General features: G+C 43.4%; 1 protein-coding gene across 1 annotated transcript in view; it reads left to right on the top strand.

Moving 5' to 3' along the window:
• The window catches only part of DNAH17 (dynein axonemal heavy chain 17), a 151,593-nt gene that overhangs the window by 11,802 nt on the left and 115,587 nt on the right, over positions 1 to 24,204 (top strand). Inside the window, exons 8-18 of the mRNA XM_070740114.1 lie at positions 1,585 to 1,671; positions 1,889 to 2,056; positions 2,278 to 2,394; positions 5,218 to 5,486; positions 5,634 to 5,829; positions 7,216 to 7,362; positions 12,088 to 12,196; positions 13,227 to 13,330; positions 15,568 to 15,708; positions 21,318 to 21,461; positions 23,348 to 23,530. Coding sequence (XP_070596215.1) covers positions 1,585 to 1,671; positions 1,889 to 2,056; positions 2,278 to 2,394; positions 5,218 to 5,486; positions 5,634 to 5,829; positions 7,216 to 7,362; positions 12,088 to 12,196; positions 13,227 to 13,330; positions 15,568 to 15,708; positions 21,318 to 21,461; positions 23,348 to 23,530 — 1,665 coding nt within the window. The remainder of the gene's footprint in view (positions 1 to 1,584; positions 1,672 to 1,888; positions 2,057 to 2,277; positions 2,395 to 5,217; positions 5,487 to 5,633; positions 5,830 to 7,215; positions 7,363 to 12,087; positions 12,197 to 13,226; positions 13,331 to 15,567; positions 15,709 to 21,317; positions 21,462 to 23,347; positions 23,531 to 24,204) is intronic.

The following is a 24,204-nucleotide window of genomic DNA, read 5'->3' as shown; positions in this document are numbered from 1 at the left end:
GAGTGGTCATTAATGGACGATTATCTCTATAAAGCATCAGCATGTACTTCCTTGTCAGGAAATATCTGCCCTAATGAACTTAGAGATAAATTGGCAAATACATTCCATTGCCAAGAATTCAGCCCTCACCAAGTTACAATCAAAATGCAAGATTCTCTCGCAAAAATTTTAACCAGATTAATTCAAAGAGAGAGGGTATTAGGATATGGGTCAGCTAAAATGCTGAAACACATGTATAGAAGCAACATATATTCATCTATCATGATTGGATCATCTTTTTATCACCCATGTATTTATCACTTTGGAAAGAAAGAGCAGTCATGCAAATCACATTATCTATGCCACCAGTAGTATAGATTGGAAAGAATTTAAGAAGCCAATTTCTGCAAACATTTCCTAACAACCGCTGGGTGAGATCATCCAAGGGCATGGGGTGAGGTATCATCAGTATGCAGATGATACCCAGCTTTACATCTCCACCCCTTGTCCAGTCGGCGAAGCAGTGGAAGTGATGTGCCGGTGCTTGGAGGCTGTTGGGGTCTGGATGGGTGTCAACAGACTCAAACTCAACCCGGATAAGACGGAGTGGCTGTGGGTTTTGCCTCCCGAGGACAATTCCATCTGTCCATCCATCACCCTGGGGGGGGAGTCACTAACCCCCTCAGAGAGGGTCCGCAACTTGGGCGTCCTCCTCGATCCACAGCTCACATTAGAGAAACATCTTTCAGCTGTGGCGAGGGGGGCGTTTGCCCAGGTTCGTCTGGTGCACCAGTTGCGGCCCTATTTGGACCGGGAGTCACTGCTCACAGTCACTCATGCCCTCATCACCTCGAGGCTCGACTACTGTAACGCTCTCTACATGGGGCTACCTTTGAAAAGTGTTCGGAAACTTCAGATCGTGCAGAATGCAGCTGCGAGAGCTATCATGGGCTTTCCTAAATTTGCCCATGTCACACCAACACTCCGCAGTCTGCATTGGTTGCCGATCAGTTTCCGGTCACAATTCAAAGTGTTGGTTATGACCTATAAAGCCCTTCATGGCACTGGACCAGAATATCTCCGGGACCGCCTTCTGCCGCACGAATCCCAGCGACCAATTAGGTCCCACAGAGTTGGCCTTCTCCGGGTCCCGTCAACTAAACAATGTCGTTTGGCGGGACCCAGGGGAAGAGCCTTCTCTGTGGCGGCCCTGACCCTTTGGAATCAACTCCCCCCAGATATCAGAGTTGCCCCCACCCTCCTAGCCTTTCGTAAGCTCCTTAAAACCCACCTCTGTCGTCAGGCATGGGGGAATTGACATGTTCCTTCCCCCTAGGCTTATAAAATTTGTGTATGGTATGCTAGTGTGTATGATTGGTTTTTAACTTGTGGTGTTCTTAAAATTAATTTAATATTGGATTTGTCTTGTATTGCTGTTGCTGTGAGCCGCCCCGAGTCTGCGGAGAGGGGCGGCATACAAATCTGATTAAACTTAAACTTAAACTTAAACTTAATTTTCTTTTTGAGAATTGCTATTAAGTATTGCAGCAAGATGGGTGATAAATGAATTAAATAAATAAAATATTTTTTTATTTATGTTTTCAGGATAAAGAACCTCAATACTGGGAATTTCCCTCTACTCTTGTCTTTACAAGAATGAATTTATTTTTTCACAGATTGAAGACCATAGAGGTAGGAATTAAGTAGCTGCTATAAAATGGGAAAGGACTGTAATAATAATTAGCATAAAATGATATATTCTTTTAAAAAGCAGATTATTTATATAGCACATCAGTAGTTACAAAAATCTAAACTTTTAAGTCCTACTCCATTTTTTAAAAGTCTGAAATTAGAGAAAATCGTTTTGTGAACAATAAAAAAATGTGAATAATGTGGTTGTCTTTTTAAGGAACTTTACATAACTTCAATTGAATTTCTCAAATTGGAAAAAATTGAACTGGGAGGTGTGAGAGGCAACATCTTAGGGAGTTTGGTGTTCCAAATTTATGAAGAGGTTCTTGAATATGTGAAAGTTTTTGCAGAATGCAAATATGATCCATTAGATCCAGCAGATGAGGTTGGTCCTTTTATGATTATTTATTTTATTTATTTGGTTGGATTTCTATGCCACCCTTCTCTGCAGATTCAGGGTGGCCTACAAAATAAAAATTAATTAATTAGTTAGAGCAATAAATATATTTCTTTAAATATAAATTAGCCCAAATGCTTCTCTGATTGGGAGTGAGAATATATATAGGTATTGCCTGATCTAATTTAGTCTATTGCTTTTGTTTATAGCAATTTGATGAAGATTATGCAAATTTTGAGATCAAAATCCAGGATTTGGATAGGCGATTGGGCACCATTTTCTATCAAGGATTTATTGATTGTTCCAGTTTTGAATCAGCTGTCAAGGTACCCATATTCTTGTGAAGCTTTACCTGTTTCTTAACTAACACCCTGGTAGTAGGTGTGAACTGTGGTGGCGCAGTGGTTAGAATGAAGTACTGCAGGCTACTTCTGCTGACTGCCAGCTGCATGCAATTTGGCAGATTGAATCTCACCAGGCTCAAGGTTGACTCAGCCTTTCATCTTTTTGTAGTTGGTAAATGAGGACCCAGATTGTTGGGGGCCATATGCTGGCTCTATAAACCACTTAGAGGGGGCTGTGAAAGCACTCTGAAGCAGTATATAAGTCAAAGTGCTATTGCTATTACTAATAGGACAAGCAGCTGTTTCTGTTCTTGCCAGAAAAAAAACCTTATGACCAGATAACCTGGAAGACTTTTCCAGTTGTATCTCTGATCTGAAGAACAAAAACTGGTTTTTCTAATCTGTGCTCAATATGGAACAGCATTACTGTAACTTCTCAGACTCTTTCAGAATTAAATAGTTCCCAAGTTCAAGATCCACCAAAATATAATTTAACTCCACCCTAGCTCTACAGAGATTAGGTAGACCAGTCCCACCCTTGTCTGTTTTCCAGAGAATGGAGAGGAATTTATTGGCTTTACAAAGGACTGGAAGTATTTCCAGAATTTGTCATTTCACAAATCAGGAGAATTCTAATAGTACTTTTCAGAGTAATAAATTTGATTAGGAAACATAAGTTTCATGAACTATGGTTTATTTCATCAGATGCCAGATTTCTTAAACTGTAGTTCATGAAAGTTTTGGCTATTAAGCAAATTTGTCAGGCTGAAATGTTACTACCAAATTTATTTGGTTTTTGGGTTGGCTACCATAGGCTAACATGGTTCTCCTCTTACAATATCTGCAATGGGAAGCACCAAATTTCTTTCACATAGAATCATGAACTTTATGGATTTTGTTAACAATACAAATCAATCTCCTGGGACCAAGAAATGGGTAAATGAAATCTCACTGCTTCCAAGTAATTATAATTAGGATTTTAAAAGATTTATCAGAAGTTAATACAGAGTATGTAAGCTTGTTCATAGTATATTCCATTACTATCATCATCAGTAAAATATAGTTTCAAGAAATGAGCTGTTCTTTTGTTACTTTAAAAATCTCTCTTGTCTGATTAGCAGTTTGAAAAACATTGATGTACGGGTATCATTTTGAGGAAAAGTGCAAAATGATGCACAAAAAATCAGTTCAACCATACTTCTCTGAGCATTTTATCCCATTATATAGGTAGATAACATAAGAAACAGCGAGTTGTTTCAAAAAGAGTTAGCACTTGGAATAGAGACAAATTTTGTAAGATGATGCTGAACTTGCCTGGAAATTGCCTGTCTGAGCTCCGATTGTTTTTATGATAGCCACAAAATTTTAGAATTGCTAAAACCATAAGATAGCAATAAAACATTATTACCATGAATAGGGGAAATATATTTTAAAGAAGAAACAATTTGATTCATGCTGCACAAATCATATGTTGTGTCCCAGTTTCTTTGTGTAGGAAGTAGATTCCTAAAGGCCAAGCAGCACAAGGAAAGAGACAGATAATAGACTTCATTCTGAATGTAGCACAATGGAGGCATTGTTATTTGTGCTGTTGCATCCCTTCCATGGTTACCTTGGTTCACACTGTCTTGTACATCTTCAATAACTTGCAAATCCTACTACAGCACCAAAGCAGACTGTAAAACTAATGTTATTTTGTGCAGGCAGTTGGTTCTTTTTGTTCTCTTTAAGATTCCAATCCTATTTATTATGCAGGTTAGTGCCATTGATCTCATCAGCCCTTGCTGCTTAATACACATACATAGGCTTGCATGGTAATTCTCTTAATTACTGTTGTTTAACTCAACAATTTTACTGGCACTGTTAATATGGATTGGAACATACTTGGTAGTCACAGAATGGTGTCATTTGAAAAGAAAACAATATTGGGGATGAAATAACATACAAAGAAGTATGGTTAGGAATAACGTCTTAAAGAACTTCAAAAAGTTTCTGCAGATGTATATATTGTATGTATATGTGTTGTGGTTAGCTCTGGCCCAGCTCCTGCCCCAAGGATGTGGGGGAGACATCCACATGCTGCAGGCCTGTTTTGCTCCCAGTGGAATCTGATGATGAAGGCTCCTCTGACCAAGAAGACATGAGTGACAGGGAGGAGGAGAGTGTAGCAGACAGCTCAGAAGGAGATCAATTATCTAGCTCCTCCTTGGATTCAGAACAAGAGTTTAATGATACAGCCACGCATGCGGAGAGCGATGCATAGGCAACAACAACTGAGAGATTATTATAAAAAAAAATGAGGCCACCTGTGGTTGGGTGGGGCTGTGGTAATTAGTGAGGCTGCTATAAATAGCAGCCTGTGGGTTTGGCCATTGTGGAAGATTATCTGATTGTTGTGTTTCGTGACTGCTTTACTGACTTTGACTTTTTGTGTGCTGATTTTTCCCCACTTTGAAACTAAACCAGAGCAAAGTGTGTTTCACTTTGTGAAAGAAGAAGGTCTGTGAATTGCCTCACAGCTGCAAGCTAAGTATCACAGAACTGATAAGGGACTTGTACAAATTACCAGTTTGTTTGGAGACGAGTGCTCTTTGCTATACCAAAAGAGGGCTTGGTTTAAGTGAATTTTCATTATAAAGAACATTGTTTTGAATTTTCAAACGTATGTGTGTCTGAAATTTGTACCTGTGAATTTTTGGGAGGAGTCTGCCAGAGAGCCTGACAGAATAATATGTATACATACACATACAGACGTACATACTCGGAGACACACAAACACTTATCCGTACCACTTTTCTCCTCTAGCAAATCCATATGTTTTCATCTCTGTTGGAACGACCATTGATCAAAGCAGATGCCACTCCCCACTACAATAGTCTTTTGGAGATGTTTGATGCTGAATTGGACAATGCAAAGATTTTGTATGATGCCCAGATAGCTGCTACTCAAACTGGAGATCATGTGCCTCCTATTAGCAAAAACATGCCACCTGTTGCTGGGCAACTGAAATGGGCTTTAGAACTCCAGGAACGACTGCAGATCCCAAGGAAAGAGTTGCACAGCATTGATCATCCGTAAGTAATAATCTGTCATTACCAACTGTCCAGCCTTTAGTAATATTTTCCCTGGAGTAGAATTACAAGCTATTAGCTTTGTTCAAGCTAATGTTAATTAAGTTCTATTTCCATTCTGGAACGGAGGGATTTCTTTCTTCTTTGCAGGGTAATGGCCAGTTCCGAAGCCAAACTGATATATGGAAAGTATGACGAGATGATACGTTTGCTGAAAGGTTACCGTGAAAAAATTTATGCAGAGTGGATTGCCAGAGTTGATAGGGACTGCCAGTTTAATCTAGAGCAGCCACTGATCCAAAGAGACCCAGAAACAAGACTTATCCGTGTCAACTTCAGCAAAGAGGTTGGTAAAGAAAGCAGAAGGGTGCTAGCATCATTTCAGTTCAAGGGTCAGCTTGACTTGCATATTTTTAGCCTTCTCCAAAATGGCAGCCTCCAGGTATATATAGGACTACACTTCCCCTCATTCTCAATCAGCGCTGACTCTTCTGTCTGGGAATGATGGCCATGATCCAACATCTATGTATGATGCTTCTTTAGGATGCAATGACTGGTCCTAGTAGAATCTTTCCCAAGATGACAGTCTGTTGTATATCAGAAAGAATAACCTTCTAATTTTGAAATTAATTTTATTATTATTATTATTATTATTATTTATTAGATTTGTATGCCGCCCTTCTCTGTAGACTCAGGGTGGCTCACAACAATAACAAGAACAATGTAAGAACAAATCTAATAATTTAAAAACACTAAAAACCCCATTATTAAAAGCAATCAAACACACAAACATACCATGCATAAACTGTATAGGCCCAGGGGAGATATGTCAGTTCCCCCATGCCTGACGGCAGAGATGTGTCTTAAGAACTTTACGAAAGACAAGGAGGGTGGGGGCAGTTCTAATCTCCGGGGGGAGCTGGTTCCAGAGGGTCGGGGCCGCCACCGAGAAGGCTCTTCTCCTGGGTCCCGTCAAACAACATTGTTTAGTCGACGGGACCCAGAGAAGGCCAACTCTGTGGGACCTAACCGGTTGTTGGGATTTGTGTGGCAGAAGGCGGTCCCTGAGGTATTCTGGTCCGATGCCATGAAGGGCTTTATAGGTCATAACCAACACTTTGAATTGTGCCCGGAAACTGATCGGCAACCAATGCAGACTGCGGAGTGTTGGTGTAACATGGGCATATCTTGGGAAGCCCATGATTGCTCTCGCAGCTACATTCTGCACGATCTGAATTTTGTTTAAATGACATCGCTTAGATTGCTTAAGAGCTTTCAAACTTTACAGGACCGTGATTGTACTGGTACATCAGGTGATATGTTATTTATTTGATTATTGAATATCCAAATTATTTCGCTATTCAATAAAACCTGTAAAAGCTCCTTATACAGGCTGAAACCTTGGAATGGGAGGAGAAGATGGGCCCTAGCTACTACCATTTCCAGTTTTGGATGTTTGTAGCTGTTCTTTGTGTTAAAAAGGAAGCTTCCTCAGCAACATGAGTAGCACTTAAATATTAGCCACACACAGCTTTATGTGGAAATGAAATTGAACATATTTGAACATGATAGGAATGGATAAAACTAGATTGGTTCGTACCTGTTCATTTACATACTTCCTGTTGTATTACAAAGTATATCCAGCCAACAGCCCATCACCTTTTAGTTCAATTTTGTTTTCTACTCTATATTTGGAAAAACATTTCTTTCTCATGGCTGCCTTCCTATACAGCTCATAGCTGTTCTCCGTGAAGTCAAGTACCTGAACTTTCAGCAGCAAAAAGAAATTCCAGACAGTGCTGGAAGCCTGTTCGCTCAGAGTGGAACTTTCCAGAAGTTTGTGGACAACTTAGATCTCATTGTTGGCTGGTACAACAAGGTATTGATTTATGAACCACTTGATTATAAATCACATTCCTTCTTTAGAAATAGGGGTCAGTATGGCTAACAATAAAATGGAGATAATTTAAAGTTGGAACTAAAGCATTAAGATTCATAAATATTCAGAGAAAGGGGGATCAGTAAGACATTAGTTATAGAAACACACCCCAATCTTTTTTCAGCATCTTGTCAATTTAAGATCAAATAGCTTGTCTTAATCAAAACATAGTTACCCATCAGTTGAATTGGAATGATGTATCTTCCCTAGCAGTTCATTCTTGATTTAGTAACCATTGAGAAAGCCCCTTCCTATGGATTTAGCAACCACTGAGAAAGCCCCCTTCAAGAAAAGGTCCCAAAAGATCTTAGAAACTAGGCAAGCTCCGTTGTCTTTCAGATAGGCCTCAAGATAATTAATAGTTCATAAACAGTCCGAGCTGTGTCAGGAATCTACTAAATCAAATCCATCTTTCTGAGTTCAAACGATTTTATTAGTTGCTAATCTGTAGAAGCTGTGAATCACAGTAAGTGATGGTCTGAATGAGTCATTCCTTAAATAACAATCATCACAATAAAATTATTAAATCTAAATTTTATGCCACCAAACCAGGGGTGGGCAGCAGGCAGGGTGGGGTGGAACGCAGTTCCACTGGTGGAAATGAAGTTGCATGCACAGCTTCAGCTGACCAGGGGCAGTAACTTCTTGGATTATCAGTCTCAGCTCGGCGCCCCTTTCCCCCCCTGCTGCTGCTTTGTGCGCTCCTCGCTTTTTTCCTCTTTCCTCCTTCCTGGCCTCAGACGAGCTTCCCTCTCTCCTACCCACGCGGGCACCTCCCAAGGACAGGAGAGCCATGCTGCACCGAAGCAGTTTGGGCTGTGGTCTTTTTCCCCTCGCAAATCCCTCACTCTGCCCACAGCTGAGATGAAAAGGCATCATGCAGCAATAACAGTTCACTTGAACGATGATGATCGTCCAAGCCACTCCCACCTGGTCACATGGCTGGCAAGCCAATCCTACCCAGTCACGTGACCATCAGGCCGAGTCAGTGTCTTGCCCCCAACAATCTGGGTCCTTATTTTACCCACCTCCGAAGACGGTAGGCTGAGTCAACCATGCGCTGGTCAGGATTGAACCACCAAACTGCTGGCAGCCAGTAGTCAGCAGTCGTAGTCTGTAGTACTGCATTGTACTGCACCACCACAGCTCTTATAATAATATAATACAGTGGTACCTTAAGATACGAACTTAATTGGTGCCGGGGGGAGGTTCGTAAGACGAAAGGTTCGTAAGACGAAACATTTTTTCCCATAGGAAACAATGTAAAGTCAATTAATCCGTGCAACCAAAAAACCCCCCGCAAAAAAACGGCTTTCCGCGACTGCTGGGAAGCGGCGCGGCTGTTTTAAAAGGTGACAGCCGGCCTGGGGGGCTTCCCAGCACAGGGTTCGGGGGTGCTGGGAAGCCCCCCAGGCCGGCTGTCATCTTTTAAAAGAGCCGCGCCGCTTCCCAGCTGTCTCCTGAAGCCGAACGCGGAAGTTCGGCTTTGGTGTTTGGCGTTCGGAGACAGCTGGGAACCCAGCGGTCTCCCGAACGCCGAAACCGGAAGGGGCAAGGTGGGGGGGGGGGGGGAGAACGGGAGGCTCAGCATTCCGTCAGTCGCAGCGCTGGCTGTCAACTTTTCTTTTTAGCACTGGGGAGGCAAGTCAGCTCCTGCCCAGTTTTAAAAAGAAAAGTTGACAGCCAGCGCTGCGGCTGACGGAATGCTGAGCTTCCCGTTCTCTCTCCGCCCCCTCGCCCCTTCGCCCCCCTGTGTTCCTAGGAGAAGTGCTGGTGAGGAGCAGAAGGTCTGTCTTGCCTCAATCCCCAGCACTTCTCCTAGGAACACAGGGAGGCGAAGGGGCGAGGGGGGGGGGAGAGAGAACGGGAGGCTCAGGAAGGGAGCTCAGGAAGGAGCCCACGGTCAGTCGGCTGCGGGCGGGAGGAAGGCGATTGTTCCGCTGCCGCCAGCATGGCCTGGCTGGCAGCGGAAGATGTAATGGAGCCCACGGGGGATTCGCCTTCCTCCCACCCACAGCCGACTGATCGTGGGCTCCTTCGCAACCTCGGAGAGCTTCCAGGGCATGAAAGCTCACGAAAACCAGGAAGCTCTCCGAGGTTGCGAAGGAGCCCACGATCAGTCGGCTGCGGGCGGGAGGAAAGCGAATGCCACGGGGCTGGGCTCGGCTCCCCCCTCGGCTCCCCCCCTTACCAGCCCCGCTGCGGAAGGCTCCATTCTGTTCCCTGAATGGAGACCGCCGGCCGCTCAATCGGGCCGGCAGGGAACAGAATGGAGCCTTCCGCGGCGGGGCTTGCAAGGGGGGGAGCCGAGGGGGGAGCCGAGCCCAGCCCCTTGGCATTTGCTTTCCTCCCGCCCGCAGTTGACTGATCGTGGGCTCCTTCGCAACCTCGGAGAGCTTCCTGGTTTTCGTGAGCTTTCATGCCCTGGAAGCTCTCCGAGGTTGCGAAGGAGCCCACGATCAGTCTCGGCTGCGGGCGGGAGGAAAGCGAATGTCACGGGGCTGGGCTCGGGAAGGGGCAGCGAAGTCGGTGCCGAGGCACCCTAAGCCCACCGGTGACCGCCAAAGGGTTGGCGACGGGAGGGTGCTGCGGCGACCCGACCAAGCCTATGGACGCGCCTCCCGCCGCTCTGCCCAATCGCAAAGCCAAAGGAGGCACGGGAGGCGGTGAATGTCATGTCCTCTGGCCAGTCACGGGGCCTGGGCTGGGCGTTTTCCTGGAAGGAATGCCATCCACCACCGAGCTTTTCGTAATCTGTTTAAATTTCCTTCACTCCCCCAACATTCCCCGCCTTGCCTCGCTTGACTGGCCAGAGGACATGACATTCACCGCCTCCCGTGCCTCCTTCGGCTTTGTGATTGGGCAGAGCAGCAGGAGGCGCATCCAATCGCAAAGCCAAAGGAGGCATGGGAGGCGGTGAATGTCATGTCCTCTGGCCAGTCAAGCGAGGCAAGGCGGGGAATGTTGGGGGAGTGAAGGAAATTTAAACAGATTACGAAAAGCTCGGTGGTGGATGGCATTCCTTCCAGGAAAATACCCAGCCCAGCCCCCGTGGAGGCGTTTTTCTAAAAGGAGTGCAATCACCACCACCGAGCTTTTCGTAATCTGTTTAAATTTCCTTCACTCCCCCAACATTCCCCGCCTTGCCTCGCTTGACTGGCCAGAGGACATGACATTCACCACCTCCCGTGCCTCCTTCGGCTTTGTGATTGGGCAGAGCGGCGGGAGGCGCGTCCAATCGCAAAGCCAAAGGAGGCACGGGAGGCGGTGAATGTCATGTCCTCTGGCCAGTCAAGCGAGGCAAGGCGGGGAATGTTGGGGGAGTGAAGGAAATTTAAACAGATTACGAAAAGCTTGGTGGTGGATGGCATTCCTTCCAGGAAAACGCTTGGGGGGGTTGGGCTGGGCTGGGCATTTTCCTTGGCGATCTTCCCTTGGCTTCCCTGGCCGCCTGGCGCTGCGATCTTCCGATGTTCCCTTGGCTTCCCTGGCCGCTTCCCTGGCCACTTCCCTGGCCACTTCCCTGGCCGCCTGGCGCTGCGATCTTCTGATCGCAGCACCAGGCGGCCAGGGAAGCCAGGGAAGATCAGAAGATCGCCAAGGGAAGATTGGAAGATCGCAGCGCCAGGCGGCCAGGGAAGCCAAGGCGGCCAGGGAAGCCAAGTCGGGAGCAGTGGCAACGCTGCTCCGGTTGCCTGGTCCTCTCCTGCCTCCCACGCTGTTGTTCCCCGCTGCGTCAGGCGCCGCAAGCCCCGAGTCAGACGCACCCTCGCTGCCGCGCCCAGCCGCTGCCCGCCCCGTCCTAGCCAGAGCCTGAGCCGGCCCGCTCGGTCGCGCCTCCTCGCCCACGGCCCGCCCACCCGCCCAGGATGCAGACCTGCTGCCTCTCCCGTGCCCGCCGCCGGCCTGATCCTGCGCCTCCTGCTTTCCCCCCCAGCCAAAAATACAAAGGCGGTCTGTCGCCGCCCGCGGAGCAATGGGAAACTGAAGCTGCTGGCGGTTTCAGACTCCCTTTGCTCCACGCTGCTCCGCCCTGCCTGTCATGCGATGGCAGACCGTCTTTGTGTTTTTCGCTGAGGGGGGGAGCAGGAGGACCTTCCTGACTCCCTCCCCCAGCGTCGGACCTCCTGCCCTCCCTCCCAGCCAAAAACCCAAAGCGGCCTCCTGAACGTTTTCCGTCTTACGTACCTGCCGCTGCCGCCGAGAAGCCCCGCAGCCCGGCTCTCACATTTTAAAACAGCCGGGTGGCTTCCCAGCAGCCTCTCCAAGCCAAACGCCAAACCCGAACTTCCGGGTTTGGCTCCGGGAGGCAACTGGGAAGCCCCCTGGCTGTTTTAAAAGGTGACAGCCGGGCTGCGGGGCTTCCCAGCAGCCTCCGGAATGCCAAACCCGGAAGTTTGGGTTTGCCGTTCGTAACACGAAAAAAGTTCGTAAGAAGAGGCAAAATTTTTCTGAACCCCGGGTTCGTATCTCGGGTTGTTCGTAAGACGAGGGGTTCGTATCTTGAGCTACCACTGTATACGAGTCTGCAAACTTCAGAGGTTTTCTTGAATTTGCTAAATATTTACAATAAGGTCTAAAACAAAATATGTCACTATCAAAACAATACCATATATCTGCAAAATCAGCTAAGAATGCATCCTGAAATAAACTGCCTATCTTTAGATCAAGAGAACAATTTTAGCAGTGGAACTTCCTCTGGTCGAAACTGAGTTGGAAGAAATTGATGTTGGCCTACAGAAAGCTGAGACCTCTCTGTTTTGGAGTAATGAAGGTACATTTATCTATTATTGTTCTGTCTAGGTCCGGGTCCAATCAAAATAAAGAAGCATATATACACACACTCAAAGAATCCATACTAAAAACTACATTACTATTAGAACATCCAGTACAAAACAGGTTAACTTTTAGTCCATGCTGGCAACGTTCCTAGCTAAATTGCCTTTGGGGACCGGAAGCCAAACTCAATTAGGGAAATTCCTTTGAAGTCTTTCTGTCATTCAATACAGACTTACAATTCTCCTTGGGTTTTCATCATATGATGGGATTACTTACTGATGAGCTTCCATGATCTAGAACAGTCTACAAGTGAAGTATTCCTTGAACCCTGAATCTGGCACCTCCAGCCATGATTGCAAACGTTGTTCACCATGCCCACTTCCCCTCAGAATGTCCCCTATATACTGACAAGGCGTGGCCAAGTGTCCCATAGAGCTACTAATGCCAAGAACACTTCTTTCTCAAATATTCATGTCTAGACACAGTCTTTCTGACTCTTGAATCTAACAGGGGGTCTTCCTCCTTTAATTCCCCATCGTCCTTCTCTGACTCACTCAATACCATAACTGGGGGTGCTAGAGTCTCTGGTGGGTCCTCAGTCCCTAACTCCGCCTCACTCTCAGACTTGGGTGCCAAGACACACGAGCCTAGGATATCAATACACACCCGTCTCCTGGTCCATCCTGATCAGCTGAGCCAGATGTGGACCACTCACAACAATTACAACCTGGGATCTGCCTTGAAACATTATTTCCAAACTGGGAAGACTATGCCTCCAAATATCAGTTGCAGGAAATAATTGCAGTAGAGAAATGTTTTTGGGTCTCTTTCTAGCAAAGACAACCAGAGACATCCGATTTGCTTAGAAGGGCTGGCAGTGCCGTTCTTACGTTCTTATGGCCTTTTGTTTCTGGTGCCATGACATCAAGTATATTTCAATGGTAAAAGTGTGGGAACTGGATACTAAATCCACGGAAAATGATAGACTAGCTACTAACTAAGTTTCCCTTCCATTACCTATTCAGATGTTATGGATTATATTCAAGAGATGCGGAATGTTTTATATGATTTAGAGACAAGAATTCAAAAAACCAAATTAAATGTGGAGAACATCGGACAGCTGATGCAAGTGAGTAAAGCATTGCGATCACACACTTTATTTATTTATTTATTTATTTATTTATTTATTTTGTCCAATACACAATGAGGGTTTTAGTGGGTATATATATATATACACACATAGTAAAATACTATGAGATACTCATAGTAAAATATATCTATGAAAGAATAGAAAAGAAGATATAGTAATAGAACATATCAATGAAAGAATAGAAGAAGAGATATAGGAATAGAAGAAAGGTATAGGAGATATAGGAGAGCAATAGGACAGGGGACGGAAGGCACTCTAGTGCACTTGTACTCGCCCCTTACTGACCTCTTAGGAATCTGGATAGGTCAACTGTAGATAATCTAACATTAAAGTGTTGGGGGTTTGGGGATGACACTATGGAGTCCGGTAATGAGTTCCACGCTTGGACAACTCGGTTACTGAAGTCATATTTTTTACAGTCAAGTTTGGAGCAGTTAATATTAAGTTTAAGTCTGTTGTGTGCTCTTGTGTTGTTGTGATTGAAGCTGAAGTAGGGAGGTTCTTTGATTTTAGTTTTAATTTTGTTCTGCTACAGATTTATTTGTGGCAACTGCTGTACAAGAATTTTCTATCCTATTTCTTTAAAAAAAATTGGAGGCTCCTTAGTTTTTAGTTTTAACAGAATAGAATGACAGAATAACAGAGCTGGAACTTGGAAGTGCCTTGGAAGTCTTCCAGTCCACCCTCCTATACCATTTCAGTCAAGTGGCTGCCCAGTCTCTTCTTAAAAGAGACCCACAACACCCACAACTTCTGAAGGCAAGCTGTTTCACTAGTTAATTGTTCTCACTGTTGGGAATGGTCTTCTTAGTTCTAAGTTGCTTCTCTCCTTGATTGGTTTATACCAATTTATTTATTTATTTATTTATTTATTTATTTATTTATTTATTTATTTATTCATTCATTCATTCATTCATTCATTCATTCATTCATTCATTCATTCATTCAATTTTTATGCCGCCTTTCTCCTTAGACTCAGGGCGGCTTACAACATGTTAGCAATAGCACTTTTTAAACAGAGCTAGGCTATTGCCCCCACAATCCGGGTCCTCATTTTACCCACCTTGGAAGGATGGAAGGCTGAGTCAACCTTGAGCCGGTGATGAGATTTGAATCGCTGACCTTCAGATCTACAAGTCAGCTTCAGTGGCCTGCAGTACAGCACTCTACCTGCTGCGCCACCCCGGCTCATTTTTTTTTGTCTTGCCCTCTGGTGCTTTGGAAAACAGGTTGACACCCCCCCCCCCAAAGGTGGGTTCCTTCCAGTTCGTACTGGTTCTATAGAACCAGTAGCTGGAATTCCCCCCTGCTAGCTGAACCAACAGCGATGGCTGGCTGGACACACTCACCCCCGATCGAGTTTCCTTGGTGATGCCATGGGTGCCACAATCTTGTTCTTTGCTTCTGTGCATGCTCAGAAGCAGGGTGTTTAGCACTGCGCATGCGTGCATGCATGCATGGGCACACAAAGCATGTGCACGCCTGAGCAGCACACACCCACACACTGTGCCCATGTGGCATGGAAGGAAGCGAAGTGGCATTTAGGTAAGGCAAAACCCACTCCTGTTGCCCCCCCTTCTTTGTAACAGCTCCTCAAACATTGGAACACTGCTATCAAATCAGTGTACCCCTTCTTTTTACTAAGCAAGATAAACCCAACTCCTGCAAGCATTTTTCATACATTTTAACCTCCAGCTCCCTAATTGTATTTATTGTTCTATTCTGCACACTTTCAAGAGTCTCTCTACCTCTTTTTTTAAACTAATACAGTGACCACTTTATAAAGCGTTAGTTTTTATTATTATTTTTAATTTTTTTAAAAATTATTTTATTCATTTGTCCAATACATAAATACATAGGAAGAAAAATAGACATGTAGTAATATAAATAAGGGTAAAAGTGAACTTATAGGAGAGGATATATGAAAGGAAGAAAATATATATGAAAAGCGAGAGAAAGGAAGACAATTGGACAGGGGACGAAAGGCACACCGGTGCACTTATGTACGCCCCTTACTAAAACTATGTAAAAACCATGTAAAACATAGTAAAACCATGCTTACAATATTGTCTCACTAAGACTTTATAAAGTGCTACTAATACTTTACCTGATCTTGATTCTCTCCCTGTTCATGCAGGCTAGGATTGCAATGGCTGCGTATTTATTTGTGACCGCTGCTCTAAAGGAGCTTCTTCTTATTCTGTGTCTTCCTACAGGAATGGTCAGCTAGCCCTTTGTTTGAACGGAAAGACAACAAAGAGACAGCCCTTCTTGATCTGGATGGAAGACAAACCAATATAAACAAACGCTATGCGGCCATCAAAGATGCTGGGCAGAGGATCGAGAGTATGGTGGAGGTACGAAGGAGTGAGAGAAAGATAGTTTTCATAGTAACATGGACCATTTGTTGAGTATTATCTTTGTCAACAGTACTAGTTTTTATACACCTTCAGGAACAAAGGAAATCGTTTTATTATATTATATTATATTATATTATATTATATTATATTATATTATAATATATTATATTATATTATATTATAATATATTTTTTATTTATTTATTTATTTATTTATTTATTTACTTACTTACTTACTTACTTACTTACTTATTGGATTTGTATGCCGTCCCTCTCCGTAGACTCGGGGCGGCTCACAACAGTGGTAAAAACAACATGTGACAATCCAATACTAAAACAGCTAAAAACCCTTATTTTAAAACCAATCATACATACAAACATACCATACATAAATTGTAATGCCTAGGGGGAAAGAATATCTCAGTTCCCCCATGCCTGACGGCAGAGGTGGGTTTTAAGGAGCTTACGAAAGGCAAGAAGGGTGGGGACTATTCTAATCTCTGGGGGGAGTTGGTTCCAGAGGGCCGGGGCCGCCACAGAAAAGGCTCTTCCCCTGGGTCCCGCCAAACGGCATTGTTTATTTGACGGGACCCGGAGGAGGCCCACTCTGCGGGACCTAACTGGTCGCTGGGATTCGTGCGGGATATTAGATTACGATTTCATCTCTTTCAGTGTTGACAGGGGTGGGCTATTGCCTGGACTGCGGGGGTGGCGGGGGCATAGTAGGGTAGTGAAAATGGAGCTCCACCCCAGAGTACCCAATTTGCACTGAAAGTTATTGAAAGAAAATGTGGAGCGTCCTGCATAAGCCACGCCCACAGTGTGGTTGTAAAAATTTTGGTAGCCCTTCACTGAGTGTTCACCATAGTTTATTAGATTTGTATGCCGCCCCTCTCCGAAGAGGGGTATTTGCCTAGTATTGCCTACCTTACTTCGATACAACAAGGATTGAATCAAAAAATTTTATGCATATAAAGTATATGCATTATTCTTGAGCTTCAGCCCTTCCTTTACACCCCATGTGGCTACAATCACATATTTTATATAATATGTTATGATATTTTTGAAACTACATCATTGCTAGCTACTTTTGGAGGTTTTTGCTCAGTGGAGGATGTTACCTGAGATATGTGTACTCCTTGTAATGTCTGAAGTACCAAGCTGAGATACTTGGGAGGTAGGAAGCCACAATATTTGTTTTAAATCATTGATTAAGAGCATTTTTAGTCTTCATTTTGAAGATTTGTAAGGCAATTTACAAAATGCTTTAAAATACTCAAGTAGCTGTAAAGTGTGCTTAAACAATAAAAGTGGTCCAGGCTATTGAATAACTGTTATTTTGCTGCAAAGTAAATAACATTACCCTTGAATAACATTGAGTTCACACTCACAGGAGGTTCAAGTAAAAAGATACTGTGAATTTTAATCTGTTTTTTTAAATATGTAACCTCTCTTAGCCAAATATTTTTTGTTCAGCCTCACATTTCCATCAATCGAATCTGTAACCTTCCATATTAAATACCTGTATTCATGAATGAAAGGAACACGATAAGCATCCAACAGTATCATTTTATTTATTTATGGATCATTACGTTTCATTAATGCCATCAGAGAGGCCTATTATTTTCTGAGTTTTCTGTAAGTGGGCCTTTGAGAATATACTGTATATATTTCAGCCTCAGTTTTTCATGTAGTGAAGGCCACTAACAACCGGGGTACAGCTGTTATTTGCATTCTACCTCTGTTCCTGAAGTAACATTGTAAAAGTGATTGTAATACAAAGAAAGTTTACAATACAGATTTGGAAAATCTCTTTTCTTGATCATATTCTTTCTGCTCACATGAAGCCAGGCCAGAGTCACGTTACTCAAAGCAGATTCTTAAGTTTCCACTGCAGACCAGGTGCCTTCTTCTGTATGACCATGAACTTGTATTAAATGTCCATAACTTAATCTATATTTACAAATAAGGAACTGCTACAAGCAAAATTTAGAGACACATTTTATGGCCTATAAACCATGTAGGCCCTAGAGCAGAGGTGTCAAACTCAAGGCACGTGGGTCGGATGTAACCTACAGGGTGGCTAGATCTGGCCTATGGGGCTCACCTGGAGACAGTGAAGGACCAGCCTGTGGTACCTCTGCCAGCGAAAATGGAGATGACCATCTCAAGCTCCGTTTTCACTGGTAGAAGGTAGAAAGAAGCCATTGCAACTAAAAACAGAGCTTGGGAACCCATTTTCGCTAGCAGAGCAATCAGGTCACCACAAGCGCCACCAGCACACGTGACATTGAGTTAACCACACCCCTTCGTTACACCTATCCCACCTACCTCCAAAGTCAAACACAACCCTGATGTAGTCCCTGTCCTAGAGACACCCAATTTGAACAAAGTTCTATTCTCTGGCTTTTATTCCCTAACAAAAATTGCTACTCCTACTTTATCTTGTCCATTTTTCTTTTCTTTTGTCAGAGGTTTAAAAAGCTAAACAAAAAACAAACAACCAACCAACCAACCAACCAGGCATTTTCAATCTTCTTCTCATCCCATGTTTGCTCTGTGACCTTCATCCTTTCCCTGTACAGTGGCAGAACTGTCTAAACATGTTCTTGCAGTGTGTATTATTTCCTTTTTATTCATTTTCTTCTTCTTCCGGCTCTTATAGTCTACTTTTCAACATAGCACTATTATTCCCATGTGAATGTCTAAAGTATTCCTTTCTCTATTATCATCCTGCAGGCTCCATTTTTGCCCCTCTTGCCCCTACTTCAAAAATAGTTCTTGTTTTCCATCGAAACTGCTGTATTTTCCCCACAGCTTCTTTTCTTTTTTAAACATTCCCCACTTTAATTGATAAAATTCTTTGTACCTGTTTGTTTGTTTGTTTGTTTATTTATTTATTTGTTTGTTTGTTTGTTTGTATGCCGCCCCTCTTCGTGGGCTCGGGGCGGCTAACAACAGTGATAAAAACAGCATGTAACAATCCAATACTGAAACAACTAAAAAACCCTTATTTATAAAACCAAACATACATACAAACATACCATGCATAATTTTTCTTTCCCTCATTCTCATTCATTCCCCCCATCCACCCACAAGCCACCATTCCTCACCATGGAGATGTTCACACCGTTCCAGCAAGCCTCTTTTTTCATACTGCTGTGGCATTTCCTTTTCTTCCACAGAGCTTCCTCTTTTTTCTGTCCATCATTCATTCATTCTGCTTGGATATTTGTCTACTAATATTTTGTCATCCTTTCTCTTTCTGCAGCCATTTGAATTCCACTACTTTCTCTCCTTTCTTTTGCTTCCTGGATCATATTTACCCCCAATCCACAACTGACATTATGAGAAATGAGGGGGGGAAGGGGGGAGAGGGAAGGGGGAGAGGGAGGGGGGAGAGGGAGGGGGAGAGGGAGGGCGGAGAGGGAGGGAGGGAGAGAGGGAGGGAGGGAGGGAGGGAGAGAGGGAGGGGGGGAGAGAGGGAGGGGGTTAGAGAGAGAGAGAGAGAGAGTGAGAGAGAGAGATCGCACATTCTAACCCTTTATCTCCTTTTATTCTTCATTAATACCCTTAATTTTTTCATCCTAAACAATAAAAATTTGTCACACTGGTAATACATGCTACTCTCTTTTACCATATTTTGGTCAGTCTGTCCGAAATGCAACGAAGGCCCGGTTTTATCCCAAGCATGCTCATATTATGGTATTTACCTCAGGTTTCTAATCTAGAAATTGTCTTGCAAATGAATGTAGCAGAGGTTGTGAACTCCCCAACTTTGGATGGGGTGCTGTAGGATTTCCTGCTTAAGCAGGGGGTTGGACTTGATGACCTGCAAGGTCTCTTTCAACATACACACATACATACATCTCCGGGACTGCCTTCTGCCGTACGAATCCCAGGGACCAGTTAGGTCCCATAGAGTTGGCCTTCTCCGGGTCCAATCAACTAAACAATGCCTTCTGGCGGGACCCAGGGGAAGAGCCTTCTCTGTGGTGGCCCCGACCCTCTGGAACCAACTCCCCCCAAAGATCAGAGTTGCCCCCACCCTCCCTACCTTTCGTAAGCTCCTTAAAACCCACCTCTGTCGTCAGGCATGGGGGAATTGAGATATTCCCTTCCCCCTAGGCTTATAAAATTTATGCTTGGTATGTTTGTATGTATGATTGTTTCTCAAATTAGGGTTTCTTAATTTAACTTAAACTTAAATATTAGATTTGTTTATATTGTCTTATTATTGTTGTTAGCCGTCCCAAGTCTACGGAGAGGGGCGGCATACAAATCTAATAAATAAATAAATACAGACATAGATAGATAGATAGATAGATAGATAGATAGATAGATAGATAGATAGACAGACAGACAGCTGACAGCATCCCACCCTCCCCTTCTCTCCAAATTAAAAAATACAGATTCTTTCATTTGAGGGAATCCTGTGCTATTTGAAAAACATGAATATTACAGCAGTTCCTGTCTTAGAAGGGAAGTAACAATGCCCCAAATGCACTACATGGTTTTAAAAAAAACCTTCTTACACAGATAGTTCTTGACTTACAACCACAATTGAGCCTAAAATTTCTGTTGTTAAGTGAGACATCTGTGAGTTTTACGACCTTTCTTGCCTCAGTTGTTAAGTGAATCATTGCAGTCGATAAGTTAGTAACTTTGCTTGCCAGAAGTGACAAAAGATGATCACATGACTTTGAGACATCACATGGTTATAACTATGAACCCGTTGTCCAGCGTCTGAATTTTGACCATGTGATCATGGAAATCAGGTGGGGGTTGTTGATCCCGCTGCGCCCAGTGGGCTGCACATGCAGCTTCAGGTGTCCGCATGCGCGTGTGTGCGCCCCAGTGAGATTTTTCTACTGCGCATGTATATGAAGCAAAATCTCCCAAGGGCGTGTATGTGAGATTTTGGTGGGGTTTTTGCTTCCTGCGCATGCACAGAAGAAAAATCTCACTGGGGTGCACGCACGCGCATGCGGATACCTGAAGCTGCGGGTGCCATTCCCATTTTACTACTGGTATGCAGTGTGGTCGGTACTGGGTAGGAACCCGATACTGATGGCATACAAATCGAAATGAATGAATGAATGAATGAATGAATGAATGAATGAATGAATGAATGAATGAACGGACGGACGAACGGACGAACGGACGAACGGACGAACGAACGGACGGACGGACGGACGGACGGACGGACGGACGAAGAAACAAACAAACAAACAAACAAACAAATAAATAATGGTGGAAAGGCTGGGAAAAAACAGTCATAAGTGACTTTTTTTAATGCCATTTGTAACTTTGAACAGTCACTAAGTGAACTGTTGTAAGTCAAGCACTACCTATATTTATTCAGTGTTATGCCATCAAAGCTACAGGCCATGTGATTTCCTTAAAGTTCTCTTCCATAGTTTCTCTTTACTGGATACATATTGGAAATGATGTCATGCATGTATGGGTAAATTCTAGTTACTGAAGTATTATTGCTGAATGATTCTTTTTATGACTATTAAAGCAATTACTATTGACAGAAAGGATCTGATTAAACCTGATTCACTGCTTCTCTGAAATTTCCACCCCCCCCCTTCCCATCTCCAGGAAAATGCAGACTTGTTCAAGGCTGACAAGACAACAGCAATATGGTCTCATTACGTAGAATATATAGATGAAATAATCTTAGATGGCTACTTTAAGTTTATACGCAAATCACTGCAGTTTCTACTCAGCAATATGGCAGCCGATGTAAGTAAATGAAGTTTCAGAAGTATTTTTTTCCTTTAATATTACCTTTTAAGCACAAAGATATTAATGGGTGCAATCTTACATACTAACTTGAAGATGTTTGCATCAAAGCTCAATAAATTAAAACTCTCTGTTCAGAGAGGCTTTTTTAGTATAGGTAATCGTCGATTTATGACCACAATATAGCCCAAAATTTATGTTGCTGAGATATTTGTTAAGTGAATTTTGCCCCATTTTACGACTTTTCTTGCTATAGTTGTTAAGTGAACACTACAGTTGTTAAATTAGTGACACCGTTGTTAAGTGAATCTGGCTTCCCCATTTATTTTACTTGTCAGGAAGTCACAAAAAAGGATCATATGTGTTATGCACGGATGTATATAGCACACAGGGATGGGTTCCACTTTTCTTTCACTACCGGTGCACACCGTGATATCCTGCCGCGCGATTCTTCTTCCGCACATGCGCAGAAGGACAGTTCAAGCCAAAGCAAAGCTGAGGAGCTGCTCAGTTGTGCTTTGGACGAAGAAATAAACATTGGTATTAACATAGGGGCAGGAGGGAGGGCTTTTTCCCAAAGCACAGGATGAGGAGAAGCCATCCAAACCAGGAAAAAAGCATCAAAAAGTTCAAAAACAAAGATGGCGGCATGCACAGACCAGGAAAGAAGGAGCTGCCACACCTAAACTTCATCATCAGCAAACTGCTACCAGAGCACCTGCACTGGACCATACCAGTAGGAACCCATCTCCGGCAGCACAGATTTGCATACTCGCCACTGATTGGATAATCTTGTGGCAGGAGAAATAAACTGCTGTCAGTGGCTGGCTAGGCTCCAGGGGTTCCTATAAAAGAGGCTTCCCTGTAGCCTGCCGACAGTTCATATTGCTAACAGCTAGGACAATAAAAGGTGCTGGACTGTTCCCGGGTCTCGCTTCTTCTTTCGTGCCCACATCTAACAATGTGAGCCTGGGACATACGACTGTCAAAAATATGAGTCAGCTGCCAAAGTCTGAATTTTGAACCCTTGTCCATGGGAATGCTGCAACAATCATAAGTATGAAACAATAGTTGTAAGTCACTTTGAACAGTCACTAAATGAACTGTGGTAAGTCGAGGACTACCTGTAAAAATAATTAAGGAAGATGCGTTAGCACCCACATTTTTTGTAATGAGCCAACAGAGCAATCCAAATCTTTTCAGATGGCATTCTCTGAGGACCTACGTGGGTTCAGAAATGTTATGTTCCCAACTTTGAAGAGATGTGCTATTGTATGTACAAGGTGTGCACAGACCTGTTCACGCACAATTGCTGTTTAATAGTCCTCAAAGTGGCACACTAATGCAAGAGCAATTTTGGATTTACTGGGTTCAAAGCTCTTCTCTTCTATGAAGCCCACAATTCTTATCGACTCCAGGCAGTTGCATGCGGTTTCCCCTCCCACTGAAACCTGTGGGAACTATTCTTTTGAAAACTCTGGAGGTGGAGGGAACAAGTATTGTATGTCCTGCTGCTCCCCCCTACTGCTCTTCCTCCATTTTGCAATCCTGCAGTTTATTATTACCATTCTCAACCAAACTAAATAACAGAAATCAGAATGATTCAAAAATACAAATAAAGAAAAGTCATATAAAAAAGAGAGAATTTTCTTTTGGATCTATAAACATGCTGGTTTCTTTATTTACCTGCTGATTAAATTGTCAGATACTTAAAAATGATTTAATACCGTTTCAGTGAAAGCAAGTCTGGTTTATACAATGAAAATAGGACTATAACAATAATGATAGGATCAGGGGTCCAGTGAGCTTGTAGAAAAGGCTGTAAAGAGTTTTTTGAACATGAGATTGAAAACTGGCAAATGAAAACTGCACCCATGTGCTTTCAGGCTAATGTTGCCCCGTTATTTGAAGTACGGATGGAGTTGTATAAAGATGACTTACGGTATCGTCCATCCCTGGAAATGGGAGCAGAACATGGGTTTTTGGAAATGGTAGAAAACTTAATGGTTGATATCTACGATACAGCAAAACTTATACCCCGACTCGCAGAAGGGAAGCCCAGCTATAAGGTGAGTCCCAATTTACAGATCTTATTTTTTTTCACCTGAATAAATCTAGAAGAACTGATAACCAGTCAACAAGAGTTGACTATTATTTCGGTTCAAAATGCCTTGAGAGAATCGAACTAGGTCCACTTAGCCTTACACAAAGTATTGATGGTTTGTGATGGGGCAAAGGAAGAGCAATGCTTATATTTTAAAGAACAATTAAACGTGGCCCCCAATCTCTGCATACCTATTTTGAGGACAGAACCCTGCAGTAATGTATCTAGGGTTGAAAATGAAAATTGTAGTCCATGACCCTACAATGTCTCTTTAATTAAGCAATCTTTAATTGAACACCCAACAGCAATTAATGGGCACAACAGCTAGCAGGCACAACAAGAGTATTCAAATCACGAGCATTGTAAATTGGCATTAAGGAGCTGGTGCTGCTCATTGGGACATCCTTCTCTTACTTTTTTTTTTTTTAGGGGAGGGTTGGGTCAAAGGACAGCTCATTAGCCATCATGATGATGGTGGTAGTAGCGGTGGTGACTTCCTGTGGGAAGGTAGTATTGCAGGCATTCTTCATTCCGTCCGCAAAATAATTGTGTGAGCTGGGATGTGAAACAGCAATTGGGTGAAGAGTAATGCAGTGAGCTCGGGGGTGGGTCCTACCTTTCCTTGCCGCCGGTTCGCTT

The sequence above is a fragment of the Erythrolamprus reginae genome, chromosome 2 (assembly GCF_031021105.1).
Source record: "Erythrolamprus reginae isolate rEryReg1 chromosome 2, rEryReg1.hap1, whole genome shotgun sequence".
NCBI classification, from domain to species: Eukaryota; Metazoa; Chordata; class Lepidosauria; order Squamata; family Dipsadidae; genus Erythrolamprus; species Erythrolamprus reginae.
This window is presented reverse-complemented; position numbering and strand designations above follow the sequence as displayed.